We start from the raw sequence: 27,949 nt of genomic DNA, 5'->3' as shown, positions 1-27,949 counted from the left end.
TAGTCAAGTGGGTGAGTGAGGTGGGCTCTGGGACCTTGGGAGGCAGTCCCTGGGCCATGTGGTAGAGATTGGGCAATGGCTGGTGGGGCGGGCAGGGAGATGCCTGGTATCTGTGCTGTCCCTGATGTGTGCATGGCGGGGGGGGCATGAGCACATGGGATTATGAGTCTGTGACGTCCTGGGTATGTTTTCCTGAGGTTTGGTGAATGTGTCCTCAACAGCGGTGGTCATGTTTACTGACCAATCAATGGACATTGGAGGAGGGACGGGCCAGCTTTTCTGCTGGGCCAGAGGTTAACCTGGGCCACCAGGTGGGGTGTGGGTGACTGGCTCTTCCCCAAATGCACAGACGCCTCTGCATTTTCACAACAGGACCTCTGCATCTGTGTGTGTGTGCCATGTGTGTGCAGTGTGTGCAATGTGTCTATAGTATGTGCATGTGTGCAGTGTGTGTGTGTGTGTGTGTGTTTGTGTGTGTGTGTAGCACAGGAAGGGGAAGAGTGGCGCCTGGCTGCCCAGGCCTCGTATTCTCTCCCTTCCCGACCCATTTGCAGGGTCTCGCTGGCGTGCCTGGTCCCCAGGGCCGATGAGGAGTAAAGCCCAGATGAAAGAGAGGCTGCCCCTGGGTGCTGGAGCCTACCCTCTGCCTTCCTGTCCCTCAGGTGCCTCTGTCTCCAGATGTCTATCCACCCCCATCCACGTATCCCATGTTGACTCCTTCTGGGGACAGGGGTTTCCTACATTTATTGCTGCCCTGGGGCTCCCAGGCTTCGGGCCCTCCTCCCTGCCTCACCCCTTGCACCTTGAACCCCTGCTCCAAATCACATCCCCTCCACTGCCTTTCAGGACACACTCCTTGTGTGCGTTTCAGGGCCTCCAGCTGCTGTGGGTGCCTTGGGTCCCACAGGCCCAGCTGGTGCTGATGGTCTGGGGTGCTGCTCCCCATCCCTGGGGTCCCCTCAAACCTGCAGGGTCAGTGAGGCTGACCTGGAGCCACAGGCCAGGCTGGGCCTTCCAGTTCTGTGGTGAGTGACTAGGATGGGGCTGGTGAGGGGTGAGGGTGGACGCCCTGGGGCGGCCAGCTAAGGCCCTGCAGGAAGTGGGAGGTGATGGGAGAACCGAGTTTCTGCCTCTCTCTGGAGAGAGGGACTTCCTGTCTCCCCAAAGGGACCCCCAGGGCTTCCTGGCTTCGGGAGCGATGCTGGAGCCGAGGAAGAGAAGGTGAGCGACAGACACATGGCCAGGTGTGTCTCCCATCACCCTCAGCCCTGAAGCCTGTGGGACTCTGAGGGGCTGCTCTGCTCCAGGCCCCCAGCCGCCAGGCCCCGAGGTCCCTGCTCAGTGAGGGCCACCCACAGACCCTGTGCCCAGGGCATTCTCTGTGTCTTGGCCTTTCTCCCCCATCCACGTGACTCCTCCTGTGTTCCCCGACCACCTGCTCCCTTCTCTAGGGGCCACTCAGGTCTCACTGGGCTGATTGGGCCCCCTGGGGGAGCAGGGAGAGAATGGGGTTCAGGGTCTTCCTGGCCCTCAAGGCTCCCCTGGACAGAACGGGAGAGGTGAGTACAGGGCCTGGTCCTGGAGGGTGGGGAGTGGGAGGATGGGGTTAAAACTCAGCTGTGGGTGAGAGAGCTACTTTTTAAAATTGTATATAGAGATGGGGTCTCACTACGTTGCCCAGGATGGTCTCCAACTCCAGGGCTCAAGCAATTCTCCCATCTTGGCTTCACAAAGTGCTGGGATTACAGCCTGAGCCACTGCGCTGGGATGACTTCTATTTTCTAAAAGCAACTCTACTGGGAGATTTTTGCTGAGGAAAGTATGTGGTTATCAGACTCAGTGCCCATAGTGGATGACTTCTTTATTTATTTTTTTTCTTTGTAGAGAAGGGATCTCGCTTTGTCACCCAGGCTGGAGTGCAGCAGCATGACCACGGCTCACTGTAGCCTCGACTTCCCGGGCTCAAGTGATCCCCCCAACTCAGCTCCCCCAAGTAGCTGAGAATACAGGCATGGGCTACCACAACTCTCTAATTTTTTTTTTTTTTGAGACAGGGTTTTGCTCTGTCGAACAGGCTGGAGTGCAGAGGCATGATCTTGGCTCACTGCAACCTCTGCCTCCCAGATTCAAGCATCTCCCGCCTCAGCCTTGGGAGTAGCTAGGGACTACAGGTGTGTGTAGGTGAGTCTGGGTGTGTGTGGGTGAGTCTGGGCGTGTGTGTGGGTGAGTATGGGTGTGTGTCTGTGTGTAGGTGGGTGAGTATGGGTGTGTGTGGGTGTAGGTGGGTGAGTCTGGGTGTGTGGGTGAGTGCAGGTGTGTCTGGGTGTAGGTGGGTGAGTATGGGTGTGTGTCTGTGTGTAGGTGGGTGAGTATGGGTGTGTGCAGGTGTGTGTGTGTGTGTAGGTGGGGGAGTATGGGTGTGCAGGTGTGTGTGTGTATGTGTTTACATTGTGGTATGTGTCTGTTGGGTGCCGCCATTAGGGATTTGGAAGAGTGAGGACCATAAACTTGTAAACATTTCTACATGCTTGCTCCATAAGAACTGTACCAAGCATGGGCAAAAGTAACTAAACCAAGTAAACAAATTAGACGTTAATTAAACTTAATGCTGGGCAGGAAAGAAGTATTCAAGGCGGCCAGGTAAAATGAAGAAATATAACCAAATAAATGAAATTTTAAAATTAGTAGAATGAGACAGAAATACTTTTTAAAGTTTTTAATTTCTGGTGAATATCAGTATATAAAACTAAGAATTATATGGCTGTCAATTGACTAAAAACAGTACTTAAGATTTCAGCTAGTGAAATAGCCATATATGATCTTCTAATTCCATTTTTCTGTCTCAAGAATGACTTGTTTAAATCATTTTTTTGAATTGTTACATTCTCATCTTGAAAGAGCTTCACAAAACTTACATGAGAATCTGGATTGTCGTAAGAGGTCTGATTTTTTAATGGTATGTTCGTATTTGTTATGTATATCGATGTCAAACATTCATTTCCTGAGCTGTTCTCCAGAACACAATTTGACTTGTAATGAACACTCAATAAATGGTTGGTTGGATAATCACATCAACACCTTAGTTTCATCAATTTTCATTTCATATAAAAGTGACTGATCTTCTATACTCATCAATGAAACAGAGAGAGATGAGGGAGGGAGAGCAGTGGAGACTGAGGGGATGACAAGCAGACCTCATTCCGCAGTGGATATCCTACACTCTAAACTTCTGAATGCTTGGAAACACTTGCCATGCTCAAAAAATATTGCTATTTCCTAGGCAGAAAATGGGAGTTAAAGGAAGTCCATATTTCTATATTACAATAACTTACACTATAATACATGGACAACATACATTTCTAAGCTACTCCGTTCATAGAAAATGTAGATACATTTAGGTGAGCAAGATGCAGGAGAAGGGTCGATAGGCTGAGTGTGATTGTGAGATTCAGTCTAATATCTTATGCAATTCTTGTGTAATTGCATCAGTTGACATATCTGTTCAAATGCAAGGTGGGAGAGTTTTGCAGGAGCTACTGAAACTTCCTGCATGATGTTAGGAGAGAGGTTGGTCCATGTGATGAGGCCAGATGTGTTTGCTTAATTGTGGCTTAGGAAAGTTAGGTTTCTGACCTCTCACAGAGACTGGGAGATAGGGACGCTAAATTTTATAACATTTCTATTTAATATATATTTAATAATACATAATAAAGTCTTTAAAATGTCAATTTTGTCTTTTTTCTAGTTTGCAATATTTTTCACCGCCCTATTGTTTTTAGTACATATGTTTTGTGTATTTAAAAAAACGTGTTGAGGCGCCCTGGCTCGCCCCGCGCCGCGCCAGAGGCTCGCGCACTCAGCAGGTTGGGCTGCGGCGGCGGCTGTAGAAGCCGAGGCGCCGCGCGTGAGAGGTCCCAGATACGTCTGCGGTTCGGGCTCCGCCACCCTGCGCCTCTCTCCCGCAGATCTCGGAGCCAGGTGCGGAAGGAGGGAACGGCCCTAGCCTTGGGAAGCCAGAGCACACCCCTGGCTCCTGCCGACACCGCCCTCCTCTTCCCAGCCGCGGGCCTCGCTCGGTGCTAGGCTAATCTGCCGGGAGGCGGCGGCGGCTGCCAGTCTGTGGAGAGTCCTGCTGCCCTCCAGCCGGGCCCCTCCAGCCGGGCTCCTCCAGCCGGGCTCCTCCACCGGGCCTTGCAGGGGACGAGAGAGCTCGGCGCCCGCCCTTCCGCTCGCCTTTTTCGTCAGCCGGCTGGAGCAGCATCGGTCGGGGAGGTCTCTGGGCTGAGGCGGCGGCAGCTCCTCTAGTTCCACCACGTCCGCGGGCGGAGACTTCGGGAATCCGCTGAGGAAATTCAAGCTGGTGTTCCTGGGGGAGCAAAGCGTTGCAAAGACATCTTTGATCACCAGATTCATGTATGACAGTTTTGACGACACCTATCAGGCAACAATTGGCATTGACTTTTTATCGAAAACTATGTACTTGGAGGATGGAACAATCAGGCTTCGGCTGTGGGATACTGCGGGTCAGGAACGTCTCCGTAGCCTCATTCCCAGTTACATCGTGATTCTGCTGCAGCTGTAGTAGTTTACGATATCACAAATGTTAACTCCTTCCAGCAAACTACAAAGTGGATTGATGATGTCAGCACAGAAAGAGGAAGTGATGTGATCATCACGCTAGTAGGAAATAAAACAGAGCTTGCTGACAAGAGGCAAGTGTCAATTGAGGAGGGAGAGAGGAAAGCCAAAGAGCTGAATGTTATGTTTATTGAAACGAGTGCAAAACTGGATACAATGTAAAGCGGCTCTTTCGACGTGTAGCAGCAGCTTTGCCGGGAATGGAAAGCACACAGGACAGAAGCAGAGAAGACATGAGGGATGTAAAACTGGAAACGCCTCAGGAGCAACCAGTCAGCGAAGGAGGCTGTTTCTGCTACTCTCCCATGTCACCTTCAGCCCTTCCTCAGAAGCCCCCTTACTCTTTCACTGACTGCAGTGTGAATATTGGCTTGAACCTTTTCCCTTCAGTAATAACGTTTTGCAATTCATCATTGCTGCCTGTCTAGTAGAGATGATCTATTAGCTTCACACGCACAAAAAAGTCAGCGTCTTCATTATTTATATTTTACAAAAAGACAAACTATTTCAGCATATTCCAGTGCTAACTTTAAAAATTAGATATATTTTCTTAACATTTTTTTCTTTTTTAATGTTATGATAATGTACTTCAAAATGATGGAAATCTCAGCAGTATGAGTATGGCTTGGCTAACAAGCAGTGTGTTCACAGCCTGCTTTATCTCTCCTTGCTTTTCTCACCTCTCCCTTACCCCATTCCCTATTTCCCTGTTCTTACCTTGCTTCCCCCCACTTCCTCAAAACAAACAAGAGATGCCAAAGCAGCAGTCCGACCAAGCCCACTGCAATTATCCTTTAATTTTACAGATACCACTTGCTGTAGGCTATGGGCCAAGATGTCCAAAATTATTCTTGAGCACTGATGTAAATTACTTAGATCTTCTTTGAGGTCAGAATTCAGCGATCATGGCAGGCAGTGCTTGAATGAGAAAAGGCTCTTGGTGCATCTTCAAAATGAGTCCTAAAGAACATACTGAGTACTTATAAGTAGCGGAACATAAAATGTATTTCTGACTAAAACAAATGATCCTTTCACATGTGCTTTATTAGACTCTGGGAGAGAAAAGTAACCAAGTGCTTCAGAACAGGTTTTTAGTATTTAATTCTTCATGGTAAGATAATGAAGTTCTAATGAACTATTTCTCCCAAGGTTTTAAAGTTGTCAAGAGTTATTCTGTTTGTTTAAAAAATAAGAAACCGGCCGGGCGCGGTGGCTCACGCTTGTAATCCCAGCACTTTGGGAGGCCGAGGCGGGCGGATCACAAGGTCAGGAGATCGAGACCACAGTGAAACCCCGTCTCTACTAAAAAAAAATACAAAAAATTAGCCGGGCGTGGTGGCGGGCGCCTGTAGTCCCAGCTACTCGGAGAGGCTGAGGCAGGAGAATGGCGTGTACCCGGGAGGCGGAGCTTGCAGTGAGCCGAGATTGTGCCACTGCACTCCAGCCTGGGCGACAGAGCGAGACTCCGTCTCAAAAAAAAAAAAAAAAAAAATAATAATAATAATAAGAAACCTCTTTAAGCAATAGATTTTGCTTGGGTTTTCTTTTTTAAAAAAATAATACTATGCAGGCAAGACACGGTAAAAGTTTAATTCCTTCCAGAAGAACCAGTGGAAGAATTTAAATTTGGCACTACGATCAAAACTACTGAATTAGCAGAAATAACGGTATCTAAAGCTTACCAACAAAAGAACCCTCAGCAGAATAGCAAAAACTTTGCTCAGGACATTTGAGGTCAAATTGAAGACGGAAACCGGAAACCGTTTTCTTGTAATCCCCTAGAGGCAGATCAGGTAAAGCATACATACTAGAGGGAAAGGAGAGAATGGAAATAAAACTCAATATTATGCAGATTTATGCCTTATTTTTTTAGCATTTTTAAAGGTTGGGTCTTTCAGGCTGGTTTTGGTTTGTATTAGATCTGTATAGTTTAGCTAGTGATTTAGTTTTATATTTAAGCTACGATTAATCTTTTTTCTTTGGTGATATTTCTTTGCTTTTTTTTTTTTTTAACAACTTTCAATTTTTAGATGTTTCGTTGAATCTATTTAGAGCTTCACCATGGCAATATGCATTTCCCTTAAAACACTGCAAACAAATATACTGGGAGTGTGCCCTTTTAATCTTTACTAGTTATTGTGAGGTTGCCGTGTAAGCTAATAAACACATTTGTAAATACATTGTTTGCAGGAAGAAAACTTCTGAGTTACAGGTCAGGAAAAGCCTCCTGAATTTATGTTGTAAACATTACTTAACACAGTATAAAGATGAAAAGACAACAAAAATATCTTCATACTTCCTCATCCCCTCATTGCAACAAAACCTTAAACTGGGAGAACCTTAGTCCCCTCTCTTTCCTCTTCCTCCTCCACTTCCCACTTATTGTCACCTTGTAATATTCAGAGAGCACTTGGATTATGGATCTGAATAGAGAAATGCTTACAGATAATCATTAGCCCACACACCAGTAACTTAAAGATGGGATGGAGTTGTAAAGTGCTTTTATAATACAATATAATTGCTAAAGGCAAGGGTTGACTCTTTGTTTTATTTTGACATGGCATGTCCTGAAATAAATATTGATTCACTATGGCAGATGGGTCATATTCTTTATTTGGAAGAAGTCGTGACTTCTGACATGGGGGTGATTGTCTTCCTACACTGTTGCATTTGATTCTTTTTATGTATTTTTAAGAAAGTAACCAGTTATACTGCTTTTAGTATTGATTGGTCCTTTTATTTGGCTTGGAGTTCTTCAAAGCAGTGAAGTGTGTTCGTAGTCCAGATTTTTTTTTTAGTAAACACAATTTCGCTGCCAAAAATATATAAATAAAACACAAAAGAAAACAAAAATAAAAAATATGTTGAAAATAATATTAGACCATCTCCCTTTTTACCGCCTTCCCTTTTGACCTTTTACTGCCATTGACATCCACACATCCATACACACAATGCACACAAACATACCGACCAAATTAATTTAGAGGCCAGTTCGATTTATAATCCTCCCCCCCGCCCCCACACACCTTTTTTTTATACAGAGTTTTGCTCTTGTTGCCCAGGCTGCAGTGCAGTGGCACAATCTTGGCTCACCACAACCTCCGCCTCCCAGGTTCAAGCGAGTCTCCTGCCTCAGCTTCCCTAGTAGCTGGGATTACAGGCGCCCACCACCAGGCCCGACTAATTTTTGTATTTTTAGTAGAGGCGGAGTTTAAACATGTTGATCAGGCTGGTCTTGAACTCCTGACCTCAGGTGATCTGCCCACCTCGGCCACCCAAAGTGCTGGGATTACAGGTGTGAGCCACCGTGTCCGGCCTTATAATCCTTTTAAGAAGACAGAACATCCTTAATTTTTTGAAGAGACTATTCTGTGTCTGTTTTGTAATTTTTTGGCCACCGAAAAACATATGTCCAATCATAGATACAGTGAATGTAACAGGTGGCAGTTTCAAGTGTTGACTTTTGGTCGGGTGTGGTGGCTCACACCTATAATCCCAGCACTTTGGGAGGCTGAGGTGGGTGGATCACCTGAGGTGGGGAGTTCAAAACCAGCCTGGCCGATATGGTGAAACCTACAAAAATTAGCTGGGCGTGGTGGCGCATTTCTGTATCCCAGCTACTCGGGAGGCTGAGGGAGAAGAATCGCTTGAACCTAGGAGGCCCAGGTTGCAGTGAGCCAAGATCACACCACTGCACTCCAGCCTGGGTGACAGAGTGAGACTCCGTCTCAAACAAATAAATAAATACAATGTTGAATTTTTACAAGTCGTTGTTCCAATTTTTGAATGCAACCGCAGCCTCTTACAAAACAGCCTTGTTAAACTAGTTTGCTGATATTAAATTCTTAAGTAAAAGGGTAATTCCACAGGAATTTATATTGCTCTTTTATAATTCTCTTGAACCCAGGAGGAGGAGGTTGCAGTGAGCCAAGATTTGGCCATTGCACTCCAGCCTGGGTGACAGAGTGAGACTCTGTCTCAAACAAAAATAAAAATAAAAAAGAGGAAAAATCAGGCACAAGTATGCAGAGAAAGGTGAAGTGAGTAAAGGGTCTAACCCATAACTCTGAATTCCAAAGTTTGAGCTAATGCTCCAAAACACAGGAAATGCTATTTGCTTGTGAAATTATATGTGCTTTTCATAAAAAGTAGAGAGTATTTGCACAGGTTTATGCAGTCCTGAGGGGCAGAGACAAATCTGTCATTTGCAGATATGAAGACAGCTCAAGGTAGTGATCCTGGACATTCAGGAGGGGAAATTAGACAGATCCAGGGCTGGATGCTCACTGAATTAGCCAGTCAGTCCCTGGGTCACTCAGGGGAAACCTATGCTGATTTCTGGAGCTCTTTCTTTGTATAGTTCATTACTTTAAATTTGAGATGCTCGCTTAGCCCTCCTAAAATAATATTTATCTCTCTTCAACTCAGGGATTTCTCCAAGCTCTGTCTGGGTTCTGCTGTCAATGGTGTTGTCCAGTAAGTATCCCCAGGCAGAAATAAGGGGCTATTGTAGGGCTTGCATTGTTTGTTTCTCTTCTCAACTGGAGAAAAACAGTCAGTTGCTGATTGTCTAATGTTTGAAAATGATTGTTTTATATAGTTTGTCTAGTTTTCTAGTTGTTTATAGTGGAATCAGTCATTAGCCCCTGATTAGAGACAGAATCTCTCATCTACTGAACTTTTTACTTTAATTTAAAACTTTTTAAAATGTTATATTTTAATTTTGTTACAGAATATAGTAATACATTATCCTAGTGTAAAATTTAGAAGGTAAGTAATGCATAGTAAAAAAAAAAATTCCTCCCACTTTCACTCCCAGAAGTAACTGATGTTACAAAATCTTTCTGTCTTTTAGAGTTATTATACGTATCTACAAAATAAAACACAGGAAACTAGCCATAATAAAATAATGGGGTCTAAAGGAATTCAATCACATAAAATGTTAGCTCAAATTTATTGTGAGATTAATAAAAATTATACTTTTGTTAAACTATTACTCTCACAAAAAGCACAAAATGATTGTGAAACTTACAGCACACATTACTGACTAGTGAATTGAGTAACCGCCATTGATTGTGAGGCAGTGACTTCTATGTCGCTTCCCCATCTCATTACTTACAAGTCATGTATAAGAGTCTCCTTGGTTCTATAACTTCTCTGACAGTTGTGATTGAAATTTTCAATTTATGTCCAGCTGGCTAATGTAAAACATCATCCTGTTCTATGTTTAATAGCATTTCCCTGATTACCAATATTAAGCATTATATATTGCCTATTCATGTTTTCATATTTTGTGTAATGTCTATATCCTTTGTTCATTATTTAATTGTGTTATTTGTATTATTCTTTATATATTATTCTTTAACACGTTGCTGTTTATATGTTGGTCATATTTTACATTTTCTTCTAGTTTATGGGAAGTCTTCTTCTTTTCCTAAGACAATCTATTGATAAATATAAGCTGTGAATATTAAAGTTATAATTAAAGTTATCAAACGTTTGAGATAAATTTATTCATTAACTCTTTATGAGTTGTTGGTTTTTTTCAGGTTAAATGAAATAACTTCATTTTTTTGTTTTTTCATGTGAAGAACATGGTGGAGAAATTAAAATTTCAGATGCAGAAAAAGAAGCAAGAAAATTGCTGGAATGACAGGCATGAGTAGATACCAGGTGTGATGGTTAATACTGAGTGTCACCTTGATTGGACTGAAGGATGAAAAGTATTGTTCCTGGGTGTGTCTGTGAGGGTGTCACAAAGGAGATTAACAGTTGATCAGTGGACTGGGAGATGCAGACCCACCCTCAGTCTGGGTGGTCGCCCTCTAATCAGCTGCCAGCGCAGCTAGGATGAAGCAGGCAGAGGAACATGGAGCTAGGATAAAAGCAGGCAGAGGAACATGGAAGGGCTCGACTGTCTCCACCTTCCTCCCGTGCTGGTGCCTTCCTGCCCTCCAACATCAAACTCCAAGTTCTTTCAGCTTTTGGACTCTTGGACCTACACCAGGGGTTTGCCAGGGGCTCTCAGGCCTTCGGCCACAGACTGAAGGCTGCACGGTTGGATTCCCTACTTTTGGGATTTGGGGACTCAGATTGGCTTTCTTGCTCCTCAGCTTGCGGACAGCCTATCGTGCAACTTCACCTTGTGATTGTGTGAGTCAATACTCTTTAATAACTCATTTTATATATACATTTATCCGATTAGTCCTGTCCCCCTAGAGAATCCTAATACAACAAGACACAGCACCTAGTCACAGTAAGAAGGGTGGACATTATTTGGAAGCAAGGACAGTTCACCCATATGAAAAGGAGAGATAACAGAACGTAGGTATAGATGTATAAAGATGAGCAGATGTAGAGACTGGAGATTTTGAAATTCTTGTCAAATGACCACTTTTTTATAAGTGAAATAGAAAATAAAGTCATCAGCAAAGAGCGAAGATGGGAAGGAGAGAAAATAAATGTGAACCGTTACTCTGGGAAAGGATGAGAGTGAATGGAGCAGGGAATATTTTTTCTGGGAAACATAAAGACATGACTTTGTGATCATGAATTTCAGTTGAAACAAATCAACCTGATTCCCTCTTATTCTATTTTAAATTTCAGTTTTATTTATTTAAAAATCTGAACATAATATCCATAATTATTATTATACAGAAGAGTTTCACTGCCCTAAAATTCCTCTGTGCTCCATCTGCTCGTCCCTCTGTCCCCCATAACTCCTGGCAACCACTGATTTTTTTTAACTGTCTCCATAGTTTTGCCTTTCCCAGAATGTCATGTAGCTGGAATCATGCAGTATGTTGTAGCAGTTCCTGATTGGCTTCACTCAGAAACATGTATTTGAGATTGCTTTATGTCTTCTTATGGCTTGAGAGGTCATTTCTTTTTAATGCTGAATAACATTTCATTATTTGATGTATTACAGTTTATCTGTTTACCTAATGAAGGACGTCTTGGTTGCTTCCAAGTTTGGCAAGTATGAATTAAGCTGCTATAAACAGTATTGTGCAGGTTTTTGTGTGGACAAGTTTTCAGTTTCTTTGGGTAAATACTAAGGAGCATTATTGCTAGATTATATGATAAGAGTTTGCTTAGTTTTGTAAAAAGCTGACCAACTGTCTTCGTAAGTGGTGTAACATTTGCATTCCTACCAGCATCACCAGCATTTGGTGCTGTCTGCCTTTCATATTCATCAGGCTTAACCTTCATAATTTTGCTGCACTTACTTTTAAAATGAAAGTCTTCAATTCATCCCCCACCTTGTTTCTTAAACAATCTTGAATGAGTTCTTTAAAGTCTAAAAATTTCCGGCCGGGCGCGGTGGCTCACGCTTGTAATCCCAGCACTCTGGGAGGCCGAGGCGGGCGGATCACGAGGTCAGGAGATCGAGACCACGGTGAAACCCCGTCTCTACTAAAAATACAAAAAATTAGCCGGGCGTGGTGGCGGGCGCCTGTAGTCCCAGCTACTCGGAGAGGCTGAGGCAGGAGAATGGCGTGAACCCGGGAGGCGGAGCTTGCAGTGAGCCGAGATTGCTCCACTGCACTCCAGCCTGGGTGACAGAGCGAGACTCCGTCACAAAAAAAAAAAAAAAAAAAAAAAAAAAAAATTTCCAGAAAATAAAACTGTTAACTATTTATTGAGAGTTGAAGGTTGCAGAGCAAAGGAGTGACACTAAATTGATGATGATATAAAACCTCAGCTGAAAAATTCTAATAGCTAAAGAAGAGGTATGATATTTTCATGTATAGTTCCTTCTCATTTACATGTGTAAACTTAAGAGAGTCAGGAGTATGGTATTCTTAGGAAAATCAGAGCACTTCAAAATATTGTTGTTCATAATGTTTAGAAATTTAGACCCAACATTTTCATGATATAGAGTAGACTTAGCTAAACAACCATTTATTAGTCTGTTGTACATACTGTTTTAGACATATTTATTATATTATAAACTACAAAAGGAGAATAAAATAGTGTAAAACTACTTTGAGAAGGTATCTAATAAAAATAATTATGGGATTTCTATTATCCACACTCAATTAAGACTAATATTTTTAATTAAAAAAAAGTTTTTTAAACAAGAATTCCTGAATGGTTATTCATAGTACATTACCTTGGTTTTTCTGTTAAAAATACTCGAAGAATAAAAATAATTTCTTCCTGCCTCTATATTACAGTCAGCATAATTGAAATAATATGCTTGAATTGTTAGTAAAGTAACATTTATGTTTTGGGATCAATGAAGCTAAGCTAGCACTAAGAATTTTATTACTATTCCTCCACTACATTTCAGAGAGTTATTTCTTCATCCTTAAACATACCACAATAATGAGTCTGCTAGGTCCATTTAGATGATCAACCCAACCCTAAAAGAAAGATTTCTATTGGTTACACATTTCAGAAGATTGTTGTATCTTTGGAACATCTGCAGTCTCATCTTAATAAATTTCAAACAAGAGCACTGAGACCGCAGCCAATAGAACTATCTAATTCAGTATTATTAAGATCCCAAAGATCAATGGCAAAGCACTGGCTATTTTCTGCACTTTGTGCAAGAATTAAAATTTGGCCAGGATTGTTGTTCATAGCAGCAGTCATGAATGGTTTTGTGGTGTTTTATGACATCTTAAGGGCTACATTGAACCTTGTTCTTATATCATGATCTGCTAAGCAATTCACCAACCATACTTCTCCACCTCAGTCCTGACTTTAGCCTCCTTAGGAGAACACTGGAGACATGATTGGTAGTAATGGCCCATTTCTTGAAATTTTTGACCAGCTATAGAGTCCATGCCAGACACACATATGTGTGTGTGTATATATATAGTGTGTGTGTGTGTGTGTGTGTGTGTGTGTGTGTGTTGACTTGCTTAAAGACGTTACAGGGAAGATTATGTTTAAGAACAGTTAGAGGGAAATGTCTTTTTGAGTTTGTTTCCTAAACCCTAAGCCATTCAGCTGACCTTATTATGTCTCTTTACCTTATAGTGTAAAAGTCAAAATGTGTGTGTATAATGGGAAAGGAGAGATGCAGGAGGAGAAGATGAAGGGATTAATATCCATGAGCCTTTTAGTAAGGACCTGCCTTTTACTAGAGACTGAGCACTCCTCATACACTGTCTCATTAAACCAACTCTCCAAAATAGTATCCCTCCTGTTTTATGGAAGGGACAACTCAAAAATTTTGCATCGCCAGTAAGTGATGGAGCTGGAATTTATCTGCCATAAAGCTTCACAGACTTGCTTTAAAGAAGATGGTATAATTCTATCTCACACCAGTTAGAATAGCGATCATTAAAAAGTCAGGAAACAACAGGTGCTGGAGAGGATGTGGAGAAATAGGAACACTTTTACACTGCTGGTGGGAGTGTAAACTAGTTCAATCATTGTAGAAGACAGTGTGGCGATTCCTCAAGGATCTAGAACTAGAAATACCATTTGGTCCAGTGATCCCGTTACTGGGTATATACCCAAAGGATTATAAATCATACTACTATAAAGACACATGGACACATATGTTTATCGCGGCACTATTCACAATAGCAATGACTTGGAACCAACTCAAATCTCTATTGATGATAGACTGGATTAAGAAAATGTGGCACATATACACCATGGAGAACTATGCAGCCATAAAAAAGGATGAGTTCATATCCTTTGTAGCGACATGGATGAAACTGGAAACCATCATTCTGAGCAAACTACCGCAAGGACAGAAAACCAAACACCACATGTTCTCACTTATAGGTGGGAATTGAACAATGAGAACACTTAGACACAAGGCAGGGAACATCACACACGGGGGCCTGTCCTAGCATGGAGGCTAGGGGAGGGATAGCATTAGGAGAAGTACCTAATGTAAATGACACGTTAATGGGTGCAGCAAACCAACACGGCACATGTATACATATGTAACAAACCTGCACGTTGTGCACATGTATCCTACAACTTAAACTGTAATAAAAAAAGAAGATAGTATAATTCAAAGTACTTTGAAAAGGACATAGCACTATACTGAGGTTAGAAAAAATAGTTTCCCAAACTGAGATCCTTCTGTGCACTTTGTAACCCTTGTTTACCCTGGCAGTTGCAATACTACCAATTTGACCATTAAGAACATTCGGTATGTTTAAACTATAGTGGGAAAGCCAAGATATGAAACCATCACCCATAGGAATTTTGAGGCTAGAGTAATTAGAAGCTAATTTAAGATCTCCATTCAACTCTAGGACAGTCAGGGTAACTGCCAGAGAAGCTGCATGCTGGGTAAATCCTGATCCCAAAGTGGAATTTTGCCCTAGTACAATGGGTTCATATTTGATTGGCTGCATTTAGCTATAAATCGTGAGGAGGAGAAAGAGGAGGAGGAGGAGGGGAAGGGGAAGAGGAAGAAGAGGAAGAGGGAGAAAGAAGAAGAAGAAGAAGGAGAAGGAGGAGGGGGAGAAACGACATCAGAAAGTAATTGGGCTAGAAGAACTTTAATTTGGAAGCAAAACACAGAATCCAGGTGAGTGGGCTTACTGGGAAAGGGTCATGCCACGTTGCTCCCACAATGGAGGGCCTTATGATGGCGATGGTTAGGTTTCTGCTCTCCTGCTGCACCGCCATTTCTCCCAAGGCCTTGCTGTAGGTGCAAGAATTGGGCGGATCTCTGATCAGCTTGGGTGTGATCTCATCAATAACAACATCATCTAACCACCTAAAAGGTAGTTAGAGTAAAAAGAATTCTAGCAGCCTATGTTAGACAATAGACCAAAAAGAAAATGTGACACACAAATAGTCAAACAAAACTTCCACCTTTTAGCCTTGGTTCTGGAATTCAGAACAGTCACACAATACCAAGTTTGAGTGCACACCTGTTCAAAGCATGCATGAGCTCTTTGCCCTCCACTGCTAAGCCCAATCCCATCAGCCAAATCCTATGCCCTCCCATCTAGAGAGATAGGTAGGTAGATAGACCAATAGAATAAATAGCAATACCACTTTATTATTACTACTAGTATAGGGCTATTAGTACTACTTTATTAGTATGACTTTAGCACCACTATTACTTTATCAATTACTTTATCAATATTATTACTTTATCTGTAGTCGTGCTAATTTGAGGTAATTACATGTAACCTCTTTACTTCCTCTCCAAGAAGCTCGTAAGTACATTCACTGCACACATTTTTGAGTCCCAGTCATTCTCCCAGTAGTGTGCTGGAAGCTGTGTTCAGGGAGCTTGAGGCTGTCATCCAAGGTGTTTCAGTGGCAGCCCTGTTCAGTGTTGTCCTATAGAAACCCAGTGCAGTGATCCTGAAGAGTTTAGCTTTACATTTAAAAAATTTCATTCACTGCAAATCAAACCAAAGTGACTACTTTTGGCAGACTGACAATCTCTTTTAGCAAATCTATGTAATGCATTTTGAAGGTCTGTTTAGAGTCTGTGCTAATAACTTGCTAATTATTTCCAGAGATTTCCAATGAATTCTGAAGTTGGTCAAGTGGGGTGATTATAGTACTCTGAAATTGCTTCAAAATCATGAGTATTGAATTCTCCTACTTATAATATGACATGTATCATGAATAACTGAGTTACCATAGCATCAGCCTAATCTTTCTTAAAAATATGTCAGAACTGGCCTGGTGGAGTGGCTCATACCTGTAATCCCAGCACTTTGGGAGGCCGAGGCGGGTGGATGTTGAGGTCAGGAAATCGAGACCATCCTGGTCAACGTGGTGAAACCCCATCGCTACTAAAAATACAAAAATTAGCTGGGCGTGGTGGCACATGCCTGTAATCCCAGCTACTTGAGAGGCTGAGGCAGGAGAATCACTTGAACCCAGGAGTCGGAGGTTGTAATCAGCCAAGATCGCACCACTGCACACCAGCCTGGTGACAGAGCAAGACTCCATCTCAAAAAAAACAACAACAACAACAAAAAAAACCATTTGATAAACCCAAAGTCTATCTACATGTCTCTAAGAGAGCAAAAAATTATTGTCAATTAAATATGTAACATTTATTCTAGCTGACAGATCTATGTGGTTAAATTATTGATACAGCGTCTTAAAAATTAAGCTGCCATTCTAGCTGGTGTGAGATGGTATCTCATTGCAGTTTTGATTTGCATTTCTGATGGCCAGTGATGGTGAGCATTTTTTTCGTGTGTCTGTTGGCTGCATAAATGTCTTCTTTTGAGAAGTGTCTGTTCATATCCTTTGCCCACTTTTTGATGGGGTTGTTTTTTTCTTGTAAATTTAAGTTCTTTGTAGATTCTGGATATTAGCCCTTTGTCAGATGGGTAGATTGCAAAAATGTTCTTCCATTCTGTAGGCTGCCTGTTCACTCTGATGGTAGTTTCTTTTGCTGTGCAGAAGCTCTTTAGTTTAATTAGATCCCATTTGTCTATTTTGGCTTTTGTTGCCATTGCTTGACATAGGAACCCTTTTACACTGTTGGTGGGACTGTAAACTAGTTCAACCATTGTGGAAGACAGTGTAGCGATTCCTCAAGGATCTAGAACCAGAAATACCATTTGACCCAGCGATTCCATTACTGGGTATATACCCAAAGGATTATAAATCATGCTACTATAAAGACACATGCACACATATGTTTATTGGGGCACTATTCACAATAGCAAAAACTTGGAACCAACCCAAATGTCCACCATCAACCATAGACTGGATTAAGAAAATGTGACACGAGACCAGCGGCGGCGGCGGCAGCGGTGCTGGAGGCGCAGGGGGCGGCGCAGGGGGAGCCGGGCCAGCTCGGGAGCTAGCGGAGAGCGGGCGGCCTTGCGGGAGGCGGCGGCGGCACCCCAGACCGAGCCGGCGCGGGAGGAGTTCCAGGGCGATGGGACCATGGCCCGGGCTGATGCTTTGACAGCTGGAAAGAGCGCGGAGCCAGCGCCTGGTCGGGAGGGAGGAGCGAGGCGAGGAGAGCGCCAGCCAGCGGGAGAGCGAGCGAGCGCCTGGGAGGGGGCCGGGAGCCAGGGGCAGCTCGGGAGAGCCGGAGCGGTGGCGGCGGCGGCGAGGCTTGGCGCCCTCTTCCCTGCAAACCATGTTTGCCAAAGGCAAAGGCTCGTTGGTGCCCTCGGACAGGCAGGCTGGGGAAAAGTTAGCTTTATACGTCTACGAATATTTACTGCAGGTGGGAGCACAGAAATCTGCACAGACCTTCTTATCGGAGATTCGCTGGGAAAAAAACATCACGTTGGGAGAACCGCCTGGGTTTTTGCACTCGTGGTGGTGTGTATTTTGGGACCTTTACTGTGCAGCTTCTAAAAGGAGAGACACTTGTGAACATTCACAAGACAGATGCAGAATCAGATTGCCAGAGTATTGCTTCGGTCACTAGCCCAGGGGACGTTTCCCCACCCATAGACCTAGTCAAGAAAGGGCCTTATGGGCTTTCAGGACTGAAAAGAGCTTCTGCTTCTTCTCTCAGATCCATCTCTGCAGCTGAAGGAAACCCGAGCTACAGTGGATCTGTTCAAAGCTTAACTTCTGTAGGTTCCAAGGAGACACCCAAAGCTTCAAACCCAGACCTGCCTCCAAAAATGTGCAGGAGGTTAAGACTAGACACCACCTCAAGCAATGGCTATCAGCGTCCTGGCTCAGTAGTGGCAGCAAAAGCTCAACTGTTTGAAAATGCTGGTTCACCTAAGCCAGTTTCTTCTGGGCACCAAGCCAAAGCCATGTACTCTTGCAAAGCAGAGCACAGCATGAGCTTTCCTTCCCACCAGGAGCGACATTTTCCAGCGTGGACCCATCAGTGGAACCAGGATGGTTAAAGGAACTTATGAAGGCAAAACGGGACTAGTTCCAGAAAATTATGTTGTCCTCCTCTACTACTATTTAGTGGATGGCAGTATCTTCATGGTATCCATGGTAACAAATAATAAGTGCTATGATTTTATCTGACACAGATACAAGGGGATCAGACCACTAAGTGAAAACAGTCAATTTCTATCAAGTTCTTCCCCAGCAGACTATGTAGCTCCTTATTAATGGAAAAAAAAGGTTTAAAAGGTTGGCCATTCTTTTTTGGTTGGTTTATTTTAAAATTTCTTGCTTCTGAAAAATTTATTTTTGGATAATACGTAACTCTCCAGAATGTCTCTTCCATAGCAATTGTAGTTTCAAATACCGTATTAAGTACTATATCCCAGAAATTTGGAAACCAGAAATCTGCTGTATGGATTTTGAGGGGCGTCCTTTACTGCGTGGCATTCTCTGAGGATCTCTGAAACTGTTACTTAAAAATGTTACTGAAAAGCTGGTTACCTGCCCTTTGAGTGCCACAGTCCTGACCTGCTTGTTCCTGACACTTTACATATTACTTCAGAGTTCCCCACTGTGCAGACTCTCAGGCATTAACTGTATAAAACTCTTTACATGCTATTATAATCTGTAAAATCAATCTCTTCTACCTTAATGTTTCTAGAATAGGTTAAATACACATACACACACACAACTATGCCTCAGAAAAGTTGTGCTTTTACAAATAAAGAGAATAGATTAGAATTAACGAGTAGGGTGAATAACAGTAGGCAGAGTCAGAATCAGAAATAAATATCAGTGAATCAAAATAAAAGAATGAAAAATATTCTGTAATAAAAATTAGCAATGTAATGTAAAATCTGATAAAAGGTTATCTTTTTCTTTTACCTATTACTGTTGACCTCTGTACACTGTAATAAAGTGTTGCTGGATGGAACTTCTTGGTCTAAGTCCTTGGTGACCTTAGTAGTAATAACAGCATTGCTGACACCCTAATTACCCTCTCCTGAAACAGAAGGTAGTTTTTCAATGTACCAGTCCCTTAGTCGATACTTGGTTTAAACATGCTTGCCATCATCTCGTATCCTGCTAGATTAGAACCTCTTAAAAGCAAATTGGTTTTCTTTCAAAGACCAACTTGACTCCAAAGAGAGATTCAGAATCCTACTTCTGCTGCTGCATAAAGAAATCTCAACGTTCATTTTACTTGAACACAGACCAAAGTGTTCCTGCTTCTGAGTTGTCTGCGAGCTAATTCTACGGATGTTGCATTCAGATTTAAAGCTTTTTTATCGCACAGGATGTGGATATGAAGCCTAACTCTTGTATCTGATGGCAAGGCGTATGTTGTAGCCACAGTGCTGGCTATGGTCTCTTTGCTGAAACAAGCTACAGAAGCACTGATTCAAGCTGTGTTTGTGCTAGAAGTTTTAATCTTGCAGACTTGTGAGGATGGCTCTTTTTCCTTCATAATAGATTACATGTATAAGCAAGTCAGGGCCATATACTGGAGACAGGCTAAAGCTGCTTTTCCCTTAAAGTAAGTTTCCTACAGATAAGGTATTTATGAGCATTGAGAAAGTCAGGACACGTACTCTAAATCACACAGAATGTTAATTCCACAGGAAGGCAATGCCAGACACTGGAAGAGGATCACATTCAACTTCTAATAGTCGTTCAATAACAAAACCTTAGCTTTTCAGAAACAATGTTAAGATACGTTAGAATTGCCATATCCATACCTTCTAAACATGCAACCTGTGCACCCTAATCACTGCTTACAGTATAATCAGTATGACGATGAGATTGAGGGGGTCTAAATTTATCATCTCCTGTGTTATGTGAAAATATCCCTCAGTACAAAACATTTGTGTATTTCACAGATGACTCTTGTTTTGCCATAACTCTACAAAGTTTATGGAAACTAGTCAACTGAAGGATTTTTCTGTTGTGTGATGTGTAAAGGTCTGAACAGTAAAATCATCTTTGTATTTCTGTAAACAAAATAATAATCAACATGTCAGATTGTTGGGCTTTTCTTTGCAGCTGTTTTCTAATTCAAAGTTTTTGGTTGTTTGTTTTTGTTTTTTTTAGTTCAAAGTTAATTTGTTTGCCTCTTGAAGGTTAATTTGTCTAAGCTTTCTAGGAACTGCCAAACAGTGATATTCTCAAAAGGATTCAATAAACTAGTTCAAAAAATGTTCCTATCTTCTATTGTCTTAAATCTAATCATGTTCTGTGAACTGCAGTCCCAGCGTGTAACCTGGCGTGATTTATCACCCAGAGTTCTCCTTTGTATTTCAAAGTTGATTTACCTCAGGAAAACTGAGGGTTTATTGAGTAACTCACATTTTTCCAGAGAAACTGGTTTGAAGTATCCAGTGCAACCTGCCAAGCTCTGTCTTTGTTTACAAACCCACTTACTGGTGACATCATTCAGGGTAGCCCCTCTCTAAAAACCTTGAATTTTGTCTGATCTTCTCGGATGAGGAATTCTGAACCTGGTACAATCTCATTCTAATTCTTCTCTTACGTACTAAGTACTTATACTATATACCTTACTATAACTTAACAGGAAAAGGCTGACCATTTTTGGTATTCTTTCAGTGACACATTTTTCAGTGTCTAAGCTCACACTCATTCTTAATTAACTACATCATTTTTAATATAATTTCTTCTACTTTGGGTTTTATTTCCCAGGTATAGACATTGTCCTTTTAATGTTTTCTTAAGGAATTATTCAGAGTAGATTATTAACAACTTAAGGTCCTAAACGGATACACATGGGACATGGTTGTTGTAAAAAGAAACAAATCTGTAAGACACTAGGAAATTCAAAATGCTTTCAGGCTTTCTTTGAAGTTTACTACTGAATGATTTATTTGCAACTCATTATCTGGTATAGTGGGGAAGAGCCACTTATGTCTCTTTAAGCCAAGATATATTTAAGATAACAATAAAGATAAAATATCAATTTCACTATCTAGATTTGATTTTGACACAATGAAAACCTGACTGGTTCATAATTAAATGGACAAAGTTTCCATAAGAGGTGAAACTCCTGGCTTGGAAATCCTGGGGGTTGACAGGTTGAAAGTCCTTGGTCTGTGGTGGGCACGTTCACATTTCAACACGAGATCTGGTGTGCTTTCCATAGCAGCTCCTCAGATTTTGTGAAAAACTAGAAGATAATTTTTTAAAAAGCAATGTTGAATACTTAGAATCGTATTTCTAATAAAAATAAGTCAAACTATTTAATTTTGATAAAGTTTCAAAACTAAACATGAACTGAACTTATACTTGATGACATAATTTCGTAAATTCATGATGAATTTGTCTTATTTATTTCCTATTTTAAAAGATAGGTGTTTCTTTTCTTCCACTGTAAAAGTGTAATGTGTTCACTGTATTTGGAAAACGTGGAAAGTAGATGACTGTTCTTATTTTTTCACTTTTACAGAGGGTAATTTTTTCCACACCACAGAAGTAGAATAATCATACTTCTCATTTGAAAATTTGAAAATGTAAAAAAAAAATTAATCCAAGATCATACCAACATTTAGGGCTAAGAGTTGAGATTATACCTAATATGGTTTTGCACTGAATATATTACAAGCCTTTTTGTCATTTACTACTTGATAAAACATGATTTTTAATGCCTGAATACTTTTCTAACACTTGTATGTATTGTTGTTTATTTAGTCATTCCTCTATTGTGGAACATTCAAATTGGATCCAAGTTTACCATAAGTAATACCACAATAAAAAATACCTATATATTATTTGTGATGTCTCTGGTTGTTTTCTTAGAGTGCCACCTTAATTATCTTTGTGAGAAAGTCCTCAAGAATCCTGCCATTAATTTAGATACTTTCCCCGCTATTGATATGTCCCTTTAAGAGCTCTGAAAATACTTGAGAAACTTAGTGAGAAGAAAGAAAATTAATCCTCTCTTCTGATTCTTCAGTTCCAATTCTCTGTGGCCACTGGATTTTTAAAAATCCTGTTGTCCAAAGCATCTCCCATTTAATTGTTCCTGACAGCAGGGAAACTGGAAGTCAGAGGTGATACCATAAAAGGAAATTAATGAAGCAGATGTATGAATTTTGATACATACAACAGATGTCTTTTGATCACACTTTCTGGGCAATATAGTAGTAATCAAAGGAAAACTGGTAATATTTTTGGTTACTTTGCTTTAATTTAAAGAAAAATTTCTAAGCCTCACAAAGTTGACATGGTTTATTTACCCTCAGGAACACGGTAGTACTTAGGGTAAGTTAGAATCCATTCATTATTATGTGTGACTGGAGAGATATATTGCTTAAAAAGCTATAACAGGCCCTACTTAGGAACAAGTTACAACTGCATTTAAACCACTCCGTTTATGTCAAAATAGTTACACAGCAGAATCTAGAGGGGGGTCTTGATTAACATGAGATAATAAATATTTGCAGAATCTGATGCCTACCAGAGGAAACTCTAACCCAGGCAGGAAAGTTCTTCAGAGTAAAAATCAAGAAAGGTGAGAGTAGCTGTGCAATAGAAGTAAGCCTTGGCCTGGACCCAGACAAGATCATTGCACAAGAGATTGGTTTTGGAAGTAGATTTGGCTGAGATTAAAGTCTCAAGTGACATGAAGATAATGTTTAAAATAGATCCAAACTCTTCTTTATTGCTTGACACTTTTCCAATCAGCATTGACTTCATTCCTGGTAAATTGGTGGAGCACGCTGAGTTCTGCCTTATTTCATACTTTATTTGGTTAGAATCTGGGGGAGGGGGCAAAGGTGCAGGTTGGTTATTTCAAATGTGCAGGCGACTTCCACCAATTTTGCAGTATAGTGCTATTACTTAAGGGAATACACCCACAAAACTGATTTCCTAGTAATTCTGCTTTTGTACATTCTTAATTTGAGACTCAGTGAGGGTGAAAGAGTTGTAGATTTGGCAAACACTGCACTATTTTCTCACATTTTTTCGATTTGCTAAAACCAGTAACAAATGTATTACCCCTTTTTTTCCTTTAATTTTTAAATCCATGGCCTTTTCACTGCCTTTACTTTCCATGTGTTGCCAATGTATCCTCCACTGTATCCCCCACATTGGGCCCAGCACTTGACACTTAGTAGGCACTCAACCAATACTTGTTGAATGAACAAGTTTAATGCATTGCAGTTTTTTCAGTTTTTAGATGATGTTGTGCCTAATGCACACTCCTTCCTTCTTTCACTCCTTCATTAATCTTTTTGTTCATGTCTTTTACTTATGCCAAGCTGTCACGCTGTGTGCATGAACTGAGGGACTTATTTTTTCTTCCACAGCCCCAGAGCCAGCAAATGACTGACCTTAAACTTAAAAGTGTAGGAGTTTGGTCAGGGTGGTGGGAAAAGTTGTAAGAAAAGGTTATAGGGAAAGACACAATTCTTGGAAGAATGGGAGGTTTTGCAAAAGCTTCAAAAGAGAATTCAGCTGAAGGCAGTTAAATTCTCTTAAGAGCAAGGGTTAGGTAACAAGGGAATGTAAAGAAACTTATCCAGATAAATTGTTCTACTTATATCTCTGGAAACCAAGCTTTGATCATTCATGCACAGGACTGCTCTCAACTCGGGGGTTTGACAATGTTAATTACCCACAAATTGTGTTTGCTCCAAGCCCTTGTCATTAAATCTGTACTAAATAAATTCAAGCAGGGCCAGCTTAGGGGGGCTGCACTCCTTTTGGCTGCTGCACTGTCTCATCAGCAGTGCTGAGTGGTGCAGTCTCCTAGCCACAGTCAGGAAAAATACCTGTGTCAGCGAACTCCTTTCATTCGTCACTTGGCCAGAGTCTGTGGGACAGATCGGCATAAAATACCCACTGGTTTTCACCTTTACTCTTGCAGAATGAGTTATAAAGCCAAAGACCTCAAGAAAAGCACACTCCTTCACAGCCAGTTCAGAGGTGACAGCCAGGGAATAAGAAATAAGAACTTTCCAGAGGATGGAGCCACCACCAAAAATGATGGAAAAAAGGATTCCTCCCAGAGAGTAGATTCAGAGGCTATTTAAGGAATTTCCCATGCCCAGTGTACAGAGCTTCTCACTACTTGCTACTCAGGATCTCCTTATGCTTATACTCTAGGGACTGTTGCTTGTCTGCCTGTCTTCTCTTTCTTGCATAGCAGATTTCTTTATTTTTTTTCTTCAATTATGGTGGTCTTTTCACTGTTCTACCATGACAAGTAGAACAACAGAGATATTTTTCACCTCTACGTGGGGAGGCAGAAAGTTGGCCTTTTTATTCAAGAATGCCAAACCAGAAGCTGACATATCAGAATCTGATACAGAGGATAGTCTATTCCCCTTTGGACTTTGGACCTTGGACTTTGAACTGGATGCAATAATGGTATGAGACCCTTGGTTAGGAATGAGTGTCTTGTATGTGTGGGAAAGACAGGAAGGCAGATATTTGGTGACCTAAAAAGAAGGCCATGGCAGAACCTCATTAGTTGTTCAACAATCCTATTTTCCTTTCCTCCTGGGCACACAGCTATGTATTTCCCAGGCATCCTCGTACTTAGATGTAGCCCAGTGACACTTCTGAGGGTGGAATATGGACAGATGTGATGGGCACTGTTGGACCTGGATCATAAAATCCTTCCACATGATGTCAGTGCCTCTTTTACCCCATTGGCATCTGGATATTGTCATCCAGAGAGTTGGATGACTTAGAAGCCATGTGCAGAAGATGGCAACCTTCCATCAGCATGGATCCTTGAGTGACTGTGGAGTGCAACGCCTTCTACCAGTTAGAACTACTGGGATTGACAATCACATTTCATTTGTATTAAGCTACTGATTTGGGGGGTTTATCTCCTTCAGCTCCCACATTAGTACAACTCATGCAGAATGGAGAGTGACTGTGAACACATGTGGCACAGGCTGGTGAAACCTAGGACTTTATAGATGAATTTCTGATTATACTCTCCTTTCTTGCAAAAAGTTTTTTCCAAATTTAATGTTATAATATAAATGTGAATACTTAAATGTCTTTCTAATGAAATGATGACTAACTGTAGAAAAGAAAATGTAGGAATGTATACATCCTTGATAAGAGTGTGAAACTGATGCAGGCAATGTAGAGAGTCTTGCTTAGGGATAATGAACAAAAGAACATATCTGGGTAAAAGAAATGAGAGGTTACTGATAACAAAACTAATATTTATATTGCACAATATAAAACATTGTTTTATACTTAGGATTACATTTGATTTTTGCAAATCCCTGTGAAATAGCTATTATTTTTATGCATAATAAAAACAAGACTCATATGGGTTAGCTAACTAGGCTATGGTCTCTCCACCAAGCTCTACTTCTCTGATTGAGGAGATAGTAGTATCTAGAGCTTCAGTGTTGTTTCTACTGCCCTATGCTACCGCCCAGTGCAGATGTTAAGAACAAAACCTACTAGTAAGTGTTTAGACCTTTAGCAACTTTAATCATCCAAAACATAGCTGTGAGACCAAAAAGAGGAAAACAGTTTGCAAAAGCCCATATTTATTACACCATGAAAGAGCCAGGTCTGTGAAATGTTGCCTAGAATTTGTGTACTAAACTCAGCAAAATGAATTAACAAACTCAGTGACCTCATTTTCTCCTAAATTACAGTAAATGGAAGATTTAAAAGATGAGAAAAATAAACACAGAAAACTTCAGTTAACAGGGTAGAGGATGACACATTGAAAGACTGGGTGTCCATGTGTGGTAGGTAAAGGCGGTCCTATGAGTGTTAGGCAGGCCTAGGCACTGTTTTCTCTTTTTGTTGTTTGATTCTAAATTTATGACAAATGAAGAACGAGGCCTTTACCTAGTCTGGATCGACTTGTTACGGAGCCCATGTGAAATGAAAATGATTCATAAACAAAACTGATTCATCTCCAGCAACAGCAGAGATGACCATGAACAATTAGCCACCTGAGAATCCTCAACAATTCTGGGGGAATGTCATTAATTACATTTTATTGAAGGGCAGGGATATCCAAGCTGACATATGGGTTACAAAGGCAAAGTATAATTTCTTTATGGGTTTTATTAATGTGAAACATAAATTAATAAGCTTTGTGATTTTACTAATACAAACATACCCATCAACTGGTCATCTTCAATTCAGAAATAACTAGAGTTTGAGGGTATCTTAAATCCAAAAAACAAAAACAAAAACCTAACCAGCAGCCATTTGCTGAATTCCTGAGTGCTTAGGACTCTCCATGTGTAGTCTAGCAAACATCTTCCAGCTGCAGTTTTAAACCTTTTCTCCCAGATCTTTCAAGAAACCTCTAATAGTACCAAGCTCAGCACACAAAGCTAGCTTTCTGTAAGCAATCAGTCTCATCTACCCGCCTTTACTTTAGACAGGCTCCTAAAGTCAACCTTTGAATAAAAAGGACTTTTCTTTTGTTATTAAAAGTCTGTTCTCTAGCTAGGTGTGGTGGCCCATACTTGTAATCCCAGCACTTTGTGAGGCTGAGACCAGAAAATTGCTTAAAACCAAGAGTTCGAGACTAGCCTGTACAATGGAGTGAGACCGCCATGTCTACAAAAAAAAAAAAAATTAGCCGAGCATGGTGTCACACACCTGTGGTCCCAGCTACTTGGGAGGCTGAGGTGGGAGGATCACATGAGCCCAGGAGGTTGAGGCTGCAGTGAACCATGGTCATGCACTGCCCTCCAGCGTTGGTGGTAAGAGCAAGACACATGTTTCAATAATTTTTTTAAAAAAGTCTGTCCTCTGCCTCAAATGGACTTTGCTGTTATATTAAAACTATTCAAATATGTATAAACCAGGTGTGGTGGCTCACACTTGTAATCCTAGCACTTTCAAGAGGCTGAGGCAGGAGCACTGCTTGAGACCACAAGTTCGAGACCAGCATAAGCAATATAGTGAGACCCCATCTCTACAAAAAATATGAAAACTAGCCAGCTGTGGCTGTGTGTGCCTATATTCCCCGCAACTCAGGAGGCTGAGACAAGAGAATCCCTTGAACCCAAGAATTTGAGGTTACAGTGAGCTGATTGCGAACTGCACTCCAATCTGGGAACCAGAGTGAGAACCTGTCTCAAAAAAAAAAAAAAAAAAAGAAAGAAAGAGAAATAAAATATGTATAAACGAATGTTTTAAACTGGAACAATTACTATAGCATCAAAATGTGCATTTGATATGAAAATTTCTTAAGTATTTATCCATTTCCGGTTTATAGCAAAGGCATTATTATACTTCTATAACTTGTCTTATAGAGTCAGATAGAATCAAGCAAAGTTGGCAGAGCCTAGGCATCTACCTAAAAGAAATGCTCTCTCCCATTTCCATGAATACATTAACTCCTCCTGAGTTCCAGTGGCACTATTTCTGGAGTTCTTTTTAAGGCACATAATCCTAAAGCAGGTGTCACTTGTTAGTCTCTTTCAAAGCGTCTTGCTCTTTTTCTTCACAGTACTTTTCAAAATATTTAATATACATTGTTTCTTATAAAAGTTGTCTACTTCACTGGACTTTA

At 41.2% G+C, this 27,949-nt stretch overlaps 1 protein-coding gene and 1 pseudogene across 1 annotated transcript; both read left to right on the top strand.

The window, feature by feature from the left end:
- Positions 1–27,949, top strand: part of LOC100593431 — a 141,093-nt pseudogene that overhangs the window by 36,123 nt on the left and 77,021 nt on the right.
- RAB6C (RAB6C, member RAS oncogene family) lies at positions 4,289–5,066 on the top strand. Its single transcript, XM_030800918.1, is given in 3 exon segments — positions 4,289–4,556; positions 4,559–4,783; positions 4,786–5,066. Coding segments are annotated over 3 exon segments (651 nt in total). The 5' UTR covers positions 4,289–4,411.

Source organism: Nomascus leucogenys, chromosome 20 (genome assembly GCF_006542625.1).
Source record: "Nomascus leucogenys isolate Asia chromosome 20, Asia_NLE_v1, whole genome shotgun sequence".
NCBI classification, from domain to species: domain Eukaryota; kingdom Metazoa; phylum Chordata; class Mammalia; order Primates; family Hylobatidae; genus Nomascus; species Nomascus leucogenys.
Note: the sequence above shows the minus strand (reverse complement) of the source record. Positions and strands in the feature narration are given on the sequence as shown.